Here is a 13135-nt window from a genome sequence, read left to right as displayed (position 1 = left end):
TGAAAATCTTTTGATACCCCACAACCTGTTGGTAAATACGCAAAGTACGCGGGTGTATGTCATTTTTTTTTTGGTTTTCGGTTGACAGCTTGGCATATTTTATGCAAATCGGATACGGAATTTGAATATGCACATGTTTCTATATTAATTGTTTGTTTTCTCTTGCCATTGACTGAATGCATTCAATAAATATCCGCTTGGCCGTGTGACACTTTCAGAGCGATAATGAGCCAAACTCCTCTGAAAGTAATTAATGGACCTACTAAATGGAAATCACTCCCAGATGGACACATCAAGGCGAGACGAGAGCAATGCACGTGTCCAGGGAAAGCGTAGAACCGCATGCACTGGATGCATATTTTAATTAATTACTCGGACACAGATACATCTGCCTGCGGATGGGGATGGGGGAAGGTCAATTTGGCTGGCATTTCCTGCCCACTTGGCCATAAGTCGCATTCGGGTGTGCGTCACGCTGAGAAAGTTTTTGGGGCTGTGTAAAACACAATTAGTAATTGCTTTGATTTCCTGCCTGCGGAGGAGCGTGTTCGATTTCGCACGTTTGGGAAATGGTAGTATGTAAATCGCATGTCCGACCAGTGGCGCACTTCCATATTAGAGCAGTCGAGCCGATACACCACAAATTGAGTCATTGTTCAATTTCAGGTGATACGCCACTCACTCCTGGATACACTGAAAACATGCGTTGTGTATAGAGTGCTAAGGTAAGTTCTTAAAAAGCATACAGTTTCCAACTGCATTTTGGCCAGCCTTGAAATAAGCAGATACATTTTCCATACATTTTAATTAATTGACTTGATTTGAAGTATAACATGAAGTTTTGAGTGTAGTTACAGGAACTCCATTCATTTGTAGGCACGCTTGTAAATAAATAAGTGTCCCCATATCGGCCAGACGTTCATGACACCACCCACACAGCGAAGATACCGTATTCGTATTCGTAGTCGTACGAAGTCCATAATGAATATGTCACGAACTTGCTCCCGCCGATCTTAAATCGGCGACTGTTTGGATACTCTCAACCAACCAGCTCAAGTGGAATGAAAATTACTGAAGCTAAAGATACAGATACGGCTATCAGCAGTTGTAGCGAAAGGCAGTAAACAAGAAAGATAGTGCAATGATGCAGTGAATCATTGAAGAGTTACTAACCTCACGGAACGCTTACGCCCAGCCGAACTGTCTTGTTCTTCCTTCCGCTGGAAGCTTCCGATAACTGCTTTCTCGCTCCTGACCATGGTAGACCATTTCCGCTGAAATCAACGTAACTTCCATTGAGTAATAAGCGTAACACTATCGAACTGATAAGACGATTGTATATATATTGATGTCGCAACTTCGAAAATTACGCACCTTTCGAGGGCCTGACCATGTGTCACCAGCAAGTTTGTCACTTGTACTTTATTTGGGTCATATTTGGATCAGAAATCGGTTTTGCATTCAATTTCGTGCCCAATTAGCACTTGAACCCAAGACCTCAGTCTAAGTTCAGAAATTGCCGGCAAGTTGTTTCGGATATCTGTGTGTACGTACAGTGGTGCACGTTACTAAGCGATCATGTTCCGAAATGAAATACATTTGAATGTCATAATACCAAAATATGGTTTTACTATCTTTTACCCAATCGGGGTTATATATCTTGCGTTTATCGGAGAATATATACATTTTCAAAACAATCATTTTATAGATTTTACAGCATTTCGAGTTACCAAGGGACTAGATCAACTGCGGTTCTAGATTGGCTATGATTAAGTGACAGTAAATTGAGTTTAAGTGGACATTGATATTGGATATATCAAGGCTGCCTATGCAATCAATGACATCTTGGGATTTCCAAAAGATTGTTAATTGAAAAAGATGATCATACTTTCGAATACTACGGTGAGTAATCGGCAGCGGCTAACATTCGTGCGTATTTTGGTAAGCCGTTCATTCAAAAAATACAACCGGTTTGGTGAATGAGACTCTGCAGTATATGATAACAAATACCCAAGAATATCTCGGGGTTTTTTTTTGACCCGGTGTATTGAACAAAACATCATACTTATTCATAAATATCAAAAATTAAATTTAGCCAACTCATATCGATTCATTTATAATTAGATTTCAGTTTCCTTTTTCATGGAACTACTCGATCAATCAATATTTAACGCCATCTGCCTTGTGTTTATTGTGCAATAGGCAAATGGGGTCCCAACTTGGCGGAAACGTGTTAGACTGACACTTTTTAGGTAGCCAAAATCAAAAAGCATAAAGTAGCCAAAAAAAAAAATAAATATCGAAGAGCGGATGTGCTCTTTGACTGCTCGGAAATACGTAAGTACACTTAAGAAAAGAACATACACAAAAATTTAAACTATTTGAAGCTATTATACTATTTTACTATACTATACTATATATACTCGAAAGGTGTAGTTAAAAATTATTTTTTGTTTTTGATTATTTTACAATAAAATACCAGAATCTGAGCAATTCCACACAATGACCAACGCATGTAAACCCGTCATGTCTGTTTTTCACATTAGAGTACATACATATATGGTATAAAATGATGATGAATTCATCAATAACTAATATACTGCTACAGATTTAATTTTAAATTAAGAGAAATTATTACTTTTTTAAGAATCACATATTATGACAAAGTGGAAAAAAGTGGAATACATACATACATGTCTTTTTCCACGGAGTATCTACTTTCAATTTTAATATATTTCCTTCAAAATTTAAAAGAAAATCTTAAATACATTGGATTACAGATCTCTAAATATACAACTATTTATACAAATATGGATGAACGCAGTGTTGAGTTCGGATTTTCAAAAGAAATTTTTTCGAAAAAAAAAACATTTTTTTAATGCCTCCTTTAAAACGCTTTTATAAACGACTTTAGACCTTTGAAATTCCGGTTTATCAATACCATTTACTAGCCAAAGTTACTATTTTTTTTCTTTCTGTGACCTCTTAAGAGCGTGAAACTGAAAGAGAGAGCGAGTTACATGCTATTCTTACGTATTTTCATAAATAAACCGCGATCGCTGGCGTATCTGTGTGTCCGCGCAAATGAAGAGAAGCTACTCTTTATGTTTGTGCTCTTTGTGCCCGCCGCTTCAAGTCGCTTCACGTCGAGGCAAGTCAGCAGTTCAGTCACATTTAGACATCCGCGCGGTAAACCCGCGGGATTTTTCGGCGGGAAACAAATAAATGTAAAAAGGAGAAAAGCATCGAGATTTATGCTTGCACAAAACACGCGAATAAAAGAGCACCGCCCACTTCTAGTGTTTTCTTTTGTGGGGCGAACAAAGAGACGTAACGGTTGACAGGAATCGGGTAACGCGAATCGGGAATCGGTGTTGGTATCGGGAATATACTAAAAAACGGATGAACAAGGAAAGCCTTTCCTTTGTGCAGCCACTGCGTGCTAATTAATTGTGTTTTTGTGGCCAAGTGGCATTCTATAGTGTGCATTCTATACACATCAAATTTAAATTCTATCCAGCCCAACCCAACTCAACGCCCCCTGCTCCTTGTTTTCCCATCATTCGTATGCGTCATATGTAAAAGAGCGCAAAAGGGCGGAAGGCACAGAGAGAAAGGAAAGCCAAGGAAAGAAGCAGTGGCCACAACAAAGCGGCAGGCACAAAAAAAAACGCCAGAACAAGAAGCGCCAAACGGAAAAACGGGAGGACCCCCCGCCCAATCTCCACCGCTCCCCGCCACAACCCACCACTCCTTCCGTTGTTTTTGTTGCTGCTGCAGCTGTATTTATGCTGCCGGCTATTCGTGTGAGTGCCGCCAATGCGCATGTGTGTCTGTGTCAACCCCCGCGGCCGAGGCAACAACAATAGCAACAACAGCAGCGAATCTAAAACAAAAGTGAAAAGTTCAATTCCCAGCTTAGCACTACGAATTGTTAGTCCACCACATCGGTTAATTAAGCCTCGAACAAAGAATAAAGAAAAATACATAGTTGTGTCCCAACTGATCGAGGAATAGTACCGTGTCCAAGTGTTTTCGTAGCGCGAGCGAAAGAGAGCGGCGAAATGTGTTCCAAATATGTTCTCGCCACCCTGCTCGCACTCTTTGCGCACTCCATGTGCATCCAGGAGCTGTCCCTCCCACCCGAAGGATCTCCGCCCACCGCTGAACTGCTGGACATGCAGGCGACCAGGCCCAAGAAGGCAAAAAACGCTATCTCCGAGGATATAATGGTAAGGATCCAATACTATATATACTGAATTTGTTTTTTATATTTATGTATATGTCTATAAGCTAGCTCATATATATCTTAAAAACTAATTGGTGGGCCAACATGGGCAAAAAATAGGCAAGCGATTCAAGCTTTCAAAAGTTCGATTTTTCCGAACCCAGCTTCTTTGAGCTCTATAAGATGGTATATCTAATCGAGCAAGTTAGGGTGTTTATACATAGTGCATCCACTGAAATCAAAAGAGTTTCCCAAAATAAAGCGCAATGTACTCAATCAATCTGATGGTAAATGCTTAAGCACTGTTTGACCCAATTGCTATTTCAATAAAAATGCATCAATAATTGACATTTGAACCCCTAGAGCTGTTTGAAATCGTCCAATGTTTGCAATAAAAATTGTAACAGCAATTATTGAATTTGACATAAATAATTAAACAATGTAAATAGGAAGTCAAAGAGACAGAAGGTAAATTAGAAAGGGGAGAAAGGTAGAAATCTAAAAACTAAATTGGCCTATAGAAGGCGCATTCTCATTCCGGCGGCTCAGATACTGAATCCGTATCTCCACATATGGTAGCAGACAGTAAATCGAGGGGCGGGTTAAGTACAATCAAGATAGACGGATCTGAAGGCCCCTAGCACACATACCCCCCTCACTCCTCGATGCAGATGCTGCTGTGGCTGCTCAAGCCTATGACCTCAAAATCCCAAAATGATCTACATATGCATAGACAGCACGAGACGTTGTTATATATCTATCTGCAAGTTAGGAAGGCCTAACTTACTTTTAAATGTTTAAACAAAGGTCCAGTATTAACCAATGTTAAGTAACTTCAAAAACAACTTGATTGGCATTCGTGGAAACCATGATATAAGCAAAATGGTAAAGGATGATGACTTATAATACATGGAAAAAAACAGATTCCAAGTTTCTCATTAACTTCTGATTTTTATTACGCGGAAGAATACACCAGTATACAACTTACTTCACTGAACGAAGGCCGCCTTACTTGTTCGAAACGCACTGTACATGTGTGTGCATACAGACGCCACGAGATGAGGGCCCCCAGTAGTCTCGGGTTTGGCCACTGCAGTTTGTAGTGCACAATGCACGCTTATTGTTTGGGGGCATGCATCCTATGGCTCTTAATGCATTTGTGGGTCTGCCCCCATCTTTACCCCCAACCCCCTTCACCCACAACCCTTAGTTCATCGCTGCTGCCCATGTGGAGCCCTGGCCACTAGGACATTTGCTGGCGGATTTCTGCAGTTAATGAGCGCGGGCGCCTTTTTTAATCAGAATAACAAAATATGAGCAATTTAGCCATTATGCCTGCCTTTTGTTTTTGTCGCTCGTGTGCCAAGGAGTCGCGGTGGCATTCTTTAAGGCGCGCCAGGACATTGAACCCGCGCCACTGACTCACCAGCGCCAGACATGCGAGCCGGCCAGGATGAACTATTTATTTATGTACAGCCAGCCATTGAGGCGATTCTCCTCGTGTGGCTGGGCCAAATCTTGGCGTTTATTAAAGTGCGAAAGCCGTAATTGAAGGTTCTGAAGCGTTTTGGGAAAATATAAGAAATTTAGCTAAGTAGGACGCATATAAGCGTATGTATGGATTTTCTCATAAATGTATAAACAACAGAGCTCTAAAATCACATGCTGCAATATCATAAACGTTCAACATGAAAATATATGCCGAATATTATTTTAGAATTTTTAGTGGGATCATTGGATTCTACAAATTTTTAAATAATATAATATGCATACATCATGGAATACATGCAATACATCATACCTACATCATTACCTATAGTTCGAATACTCCTAGAGTAATGCATCTACAGATAACTAATAAGAGAGTATCCCTGAAACATTGTTTGGGTCGAAATCTTGAACGACCCGCATATTGTTTATTTAGTAAGGATACCGCTTCCCAGCTGCCCGTTGGATGAGCGAACATATGCCATATAGAGATAGGTATATGCATATATGGAGCACTATATATAGCTGCGATATGAGCGGAACTCAAAAGAAAAGAACCGAACGAGCGGACAAGTCGACGAGTTAAGTTGAGTTGAGTTACTGGGTTGAGTTCGCCTGAGTGTCGCCGGCTAGGCGATGCCACGAAGTCGGTTCAATAAACGTACACACACACACACATACTCTCCGGATGGCTCGCATACACTCACGCACTCACGCTTATGAGTGGCGTGTAATCAAATAAATGATGGAAATGGAGCCAAGACGAAGTGCAAGATGCCGTACACGGAGAGAAAAGAGGTTGTTGCTTATTGATTATCCCAGGTGTTAAACAAAATCAAAACCAATTACTTAGAGCAGTAATTAACCAAAATAACTTATTAATAAAATAATGTATAACAGGGATCACAAATATCTCGTTTAGAGCTTAATATCACATGTCAAATAAAATCAATTCCGTCTATGAGCAAATTCATCTAACATCTTGAAAGTTATTTTAAAATGTTTATATTTGATATCAATAAATATTGTCTGCTCATAAGGACTTAAGGAAAAACATAACGAGATACTGAAGGACCCGATTTTTCCAAGTGCTTTCAGTCGATTTGTTCTTGGGGTGGCGGGAGTAAGCACTTAGATACTAGGAAGAACGGTGGGCGGCGGTTAGCAGGGTCACGGCACGGCGTTGCTCTGCTCTGCTCTGCTCCGCGGTTGCATGCCCCAACGGAAGTAGTCCGGAAAATGTACATACATACACATATAGAAAGTGAAGTGAAGTTAACTTATCTGCAGGCGCACAACCACACACATTTGCATGTCGCCACGCAGTAGCGTACATATACATATGTATACATAAATGTGGATATATCTGTCTGAGGGAGAGGAGGGCCTGCCAAGATGTATGTGCAAGTTGCCGCTGCCACTGCCACTGCCACTGGGGCAGGGACAACAGGAAGGGAAGGAGGAGTGAGCAAACTGTTGCTATTTTCTTTGGAGTTTCGCAAAATTCTAATTGGTGCAACTATGGAAGGAAGCGTTGTCATCCGCAGACTTTGGGGACTTTCCACTTTCGTGTTTGTATTTGTAATTGCTATTTGCGGCCGAGGTCTTTCTGCCACTCAAGGGTAGTTTTCCAATGAGTTCAGCGAAAGAAAGCACAATGAAATTTTGGTCAGTGACAAGAACAGGTGTTTCCTGTTCTTCATGGGAAATGAAAGTGATCGAAACATGTGCATGATTCATTTTGAATGCGTGAAAGAACTCTTCAAATTCTAAAACGCATTCCAAACACTTTTTTGGAATATTTCGGACGACTGGCAACTAAGAAAACATACAATTTATTGTGTTTTTATACTATGTCTTTAAACAATTTCTTCTCGACTCGATAATTTCTTGATAACCCTTGGGGCAGATTTTATGTTATCAAATTCTTCAGCAAAGAACCCATTTTGAGTTTAATTCTACTTGATAAATCGAGTTGGAATATGTTGAAAAATGTATGATTAACGAAGGCTTTTTCAGATTCATATTTTTTTCATATTCCATATGTGCAGTGAGAAGCGGTGACTGTATCTTCCTCAGAATCCCTGCAAATAATGCACAATCCTTATTTATGCAGCCATTTAAGGCAATTCACACAGTGCAGTTATACGCTTTATTACTTTATTACTCATTTTTAATTGATCCATTGTCAGACCCACCAAATTCCTCATTTTCGGAATGCAATTAACGCAGTTGCAGCTGATGGAAGTCATTTTGAGCATTTTCGTTGATTGTTTTACGGCTTCCTGGTAGGAGAGCCAGTCCCCAAACTCGAAATTCAAACCCACCCCGATCGGTGGCATTACTTTTATGACACACTCAAGACGAGGAAAGGGCACCCCCAAGTCTCTGACAAAAACAGAAAACGGCCTCTTAATAGGCTTATGACAATTCTTGAAGCGCCAGTTGAGTGCATCGAGCGGTAACAGTCATATAGTATATGTATCCGTATGTATATGGATGGATCGAATAATTTTTAAATGCCAACTCCATACGCGATAAGCGGACGCAGGAACAGCGAGGGAGTGAATCGAGTCAGATCCAACTTGGAACAGATTAAATTTGCCGCTATTAATTAACTGTCGACGATCTGCAGGCACATTAAGTCAAGTCAAAGCTGCTGATTCAGTGCTGTTTCAAAAACCGGGAAAAATACAGGGGGGATTTTAATAAATTGAGCTGCACATTAATGATATTATCAATTACAATAACAGATATTTCCGCTCGAATCGTTGACACGACGCCGAGACGTTTCTCTCGAATAAATTAACATTTTTGTAAGGTAATTTGTCAGTGAATGAGTGCGACCCACTGACAAATGCCGCTTGACACCTGTAAAATGCGTTAATGAGACCTGCCCGGCTACTTAGAAAGTTAAATGCAATGGTTCGAGACTAGGAAATCCCTGATCCCGCATTAAGTCAGTGACTAACAGCCTTATACAATTCTTGCGCGTCATGGGAATTCAAAATCACTAGGGCTAATTAAGACGAAAAAGGTATATCACGTCTAGAAAAACAAGGTATCAATTTTAAATATTAAAATTAAAGAAATATTATCTTTTTTATACCTTTTCTTTCAAACCCTAGTTTTAATTAGCCTCATTTTTCGTAAAAAAGCCAATTTCGCACTGACTTTAGACGACAAATATGTAATCCTGTGCGAAGTAAAAGGGCTCACTGGCGCCCCCTGCTGGCCAGTCATGCAGCGCGGGCGTGCATTTACCTGGCTAAAAAGCTTTTATTAAATTTCGCTTTCAATACATAATGCTGGTGGGAGATGCAGTCGCTGCGGGCTGCGGGTTTTCTATTTATTTTTTTAATTGTGTCACGTAGGGACCTATAGAAAAATCCAGCTGCCTTTCTGGCATTGCTTGCTAGCAGCCCAGAAAAAAGGTATGTAAAATAAACTACATCCGATACGTGTTTGTGTGTGCGCGGTGCAACTAAACACGCATTGAAATGCAAGGAGCGGAAAAATTTTCGAGCCGAGCACAAGAACAAATAATGCCCAATTTGCATTGGTAAAAGAGCGGAATACAAAAAATTCCGTTAGTACCAAACGGAAGTTTATGTGCTGAAAAAATATATTTGTGGAAAAAGGAAAAACATGACATCCAGTTTTTTTACAACTGGATAAAATTATGTATTTTTCATCAATAAATAAAAATTTTAAATCTTCTGAAGAAATATACCGCTTCATGATCTTCAGAAGCTTAGTACGTAAAAGACGAATGCTGGATTCGTTGAAAAGTACGTAATGGGTAGGATCTGCTTCCGGCCTTAATGTGTATATGTTCTGCATCAGTATTACTAACCATCAGTTTCAGTTAACATTTAGCGACTCACCAAGAACTGAATTGCATTGAAAGATATTAATAAATAAGGATTTTATGACGCACCATGACTAAAGACGTCGGATATTTATGAGAAATATGTGTAACCGCCGCTAGGTGGCGCTCATATGACTCTCGTAAGCAGTCTAAGTAGGCAACTATAATATCTCCATCACCCTCGCACTCCCATTTTCTGAGCACGGGTATCTGATAGTCGAGTAACTCGACCATTCATTATCCTTTGTTTTTAATTGCGATCTCAGAAATGTCATTTTCCCTGCAATTACACGGCGTCGAAATGAAAACGCTTAAGCTAATATATACAAAGGCGGGTAAATAGGAAGAATTTCTGTTTTTATACGTTTGAATTATATGCTTAATTAATGTACTGATAACACGAAAAGCCGCATCGAAAAGGAAACACTCAGCTGGGCGATAAGCGTGCAAGCAAAACAGTAGCCCGCCGATCTTCATTGTTGTTGTGTTATTCATTAATTTAATGTGCCATTGATTGATTTTTAATGTCATTCGGGGGATGGAAAATTCAGAGGCAGGAAGAGAGAGAATGTGGAGATTGAAGTGTTATCGTCTGGCCGACCCACGCGGCGTATGATTGATGCGTTTATGTTGATTTTCTTTCGCTTTCCGCTGCTTTTTTCGTTGTCTCTCTGCATTTTATGCATCATTATGACTGCGTACCCAAAAATATGAGACATTTGTTGTGCATACACAATTTCTGACAGTCTGCCTGCCAACCAGCGCTCAAACTCAATCTGCATGCACATTAGCCGATGAAACGCCAACGCGGATACGGGTGCGGATGCGGATGCGGACTCCAGCGCGGACATCCGTACGGACGACCAGTCCTCTATAAACTTTCAGCAACATTCATACTTATGAGGGTATACACATTTACTGAGCTGTCCCCAATGTTGGTTAGCAGTTTCCATGATTCATTTCCACAAAGGGTGAATAAAGGTAAAATTTCATGGTGGAAGTATCCGATGGCTCATATTTTAACTGATAGAATAGGTTTCTGAAAGATGATATAGGTATATTTAATGGGCTAGGAGCATAAGCTATTAAACGATATAAATATAGTGGCTGTAAAGCTTAAATATATTATTTTTATACGTTGATACTAATAACTCATACTAACTAATTATAATTATTAAAGCTAGAAAAAAGTTTTAGCTTTGTGGCTTTTTGAGCATTAAAGCAGAGCAATCAATGATTTTCTAAACAATGATGAAATGAATTTATGCTTTCTACCACTCGAGCATATCACTCAAATAAGTGCTGAGAAGCGAATAATGCATTATCGGAATTGCACAATCATTGTGCGGAGTTCGGCTTTATCTGTTTTGCATTTCACTTACGCAGAGCCCGAGGATGACTAAAAGATACACTCGGGGTGAAGTGCTGAAAGGAGCTGAAAGACCGAAAAGATCCGGACGGACGTCCAGCCATTAGGAGAAACACATGCATTCACACTCAAAACCCGCATGCAGATTTGTTTCCAACGGTCTATAATGGCAGGAAGAATAAAAGCGCAATAAATCCAAGAGGTTGGCGCTGGCAAAGGTGGAAGTGCATAAATAAATATATATGTATAGCCCAAGCCAGAAATTCGTTGGTGGATTTGCTGGAGTTCTAAGAGCGCCACGAAAAGCTGCACCGAGAAGAAAAAACATAAACAGAATATAAAACAATTGGATTGACCCAGATTCATTGCTGCCGCCTGTTCTTTCCCTTTTTTTGTTCGCTTTTCGTTTTTGGGTTCTGTGCTTGTATTAATTATCACATTTTTGTGCCACGACGCGCGCCTTTGATTGCAGCAGCACAAAAAAAAAAACAAAAAAACAAAAAAAAAACATCAACAATCGGGAGCATATAAAAAGCATTTATTTTCGATTTATTTATTTTGGCCTGGCTTGATTTGGGGAAATCGAAATGCCGGGGAGCACGCGAGCTAACGGCAGTTGTTAAGCCCCAGCGAGGGGTATACCCATATGTACGTATAGCCCAAAAGAATCTACCCAGGAACCGAATCGAGCAGCCTCAGAATGAAAAATCTTTGACATTTTGGCAGAAGGCAGCGGCAGAACGGCAGAACGGCGAACCGGCGGAGTCTTGATTCCTTGACTTGATTTTAATGATGCACATGATGCCGCAGCTGCTTGGCCTGGCCTTTTCCGGAGAAACATCCAACCACTGACATCCAGCAAACAGCTACGAGCAACCAGCACCAAGCAACAATGGCACTGACAACGCCTTTTTTGGGCGACATTTGTGCAGCGAGCAGGTTTCCTTTTAAGCGCTGAATGTGCCATCAATTATGCGGCATGTTGCCGATCTGAGGCTTTAGCTTCAGCTCGGGATCCAGCTGCACTTAAAACTCGGCTTCAACCTGGCTTCAATGCGGCTCCAAACTCCAAAGCCAAAGAAGGTACGAAAGGAACAACATGACACACATGTAGGTGTTGCAGCGCGTGTGTCAGTCATTCGGACACACTGAAAAAAAACTCCCTTAATTTTCACTTAGCATTAAAAGGATGTTAAATTATTCATTATAAGGTGTCCTAAGCTGTATTAGAAGATAGAAGTAGCATTTGTACTAAAGGTCTTGAAACCCTTTTTCATATTTCATAAAGACAAGAAACCTCCACTCAAGTGGCTGCATACAAATTTCTACCTTTTGAGTCATGCTTTTTTTGGCCGTGTGAATTGACTGCTTACCTGTTGGCCAGCAATCATTTAAGCCCAGATTTCTGAGTCAGCGACATTCCCTCGAAACTCTTTCTCATACCCCAGTCTCATCATTTCCAGCTTCCAAGTGCACAAATATTGACCAACTGATTTGGCCGTTCGGGGGTTTTGTTTTTCCGCTTAGCCACCTAATTTTGCCACACTCATCAGCTACTCAGCTAATTTCATCAAACGGTAGTCGTGATATGGCCAAAACGGGTTTCAACAAGATTTCAGCAAGATTTATACACATATGCAGCCTGAGATACTGACGATGGTTATCCATCCAGCTAGGTTGGTCAAAATAATAGCAGTTCGCAGCAGGTTTCTGGCCTTATTTATGTAAGACTAACTGCACAATTGGCGCCATACGACCAGTAGCACTGCTGAAGATAATATCTCGTCTCAGTCCATGGAAAATACTTTTAAATGGACTTTTCATTCCAGTGGGAGACTAGGAAATTGAATCCGAAGAAATCACATTTCGCTAGCGAATGTTTCCAAATGCACAATTTGGCCCAAAGTTAGGTAAAAAATTAACAATAAAATCAGATTTAGTATTTCCTGACTGATATTTGGTACTGAATTGTTTTATTGCCCATGTAGCTGGATTAAAGATATATATTTTTTATACGTTTCGGCTATTTAATACTTCAAAATGTTTATAACAACAATTCTACTTCAACAGCACTCATTGCTTTTTATATGTCTTCTCCTTATGACGGTTGTTTGAGCCTCTGCCGCTGACCAATGAAATAAACTTGGCTAAAATATGGCACCCTCAATTGAATTATTAA

General features: G+C 40.2%; 1 protein-coding gene across 1 annotated transcript in view; it reads left to right on the top strand.

The window, feature by feature from the left end:
* Positions 1-3185: 3185 nt before the first annotated feature.
* LOC117137563 (matrix metalloproteinase-2) overlaps positions 3186-13135 on the top strand; it is a 72189-nt gene continuing 62239 nt past the window's right edge. Inside the window, exon 1 of the mRNA XM_033299067.1 lies at positions 3186-4232. Within this exon, the coding sequence (XP_033154958.1) occupies positions 4065-4232 (168 nt within the window). The 5' untranslated portion in view covers positions 3186-4064. The remainder of the gene's footprint in view (positions 4233-13135) is intronic.

Source organism: Drosophila mauritiana, chromosome 2R (assembly GCF_004382145.1).
Source record: "Drosophila mauritiana strain mau12 chromosome 2R, ASM438214v1, whole genome shotgun sequence".
Lineage (NCBI taxonomy): Eukaryota > Metazoa > Arthropoda > Insecta > Diptera > Drosophilidae > Drosophila > Drosophila mauritiana.
This window is presented reverse-complemented; position numbering and strand designations above follow the sequence as displayed.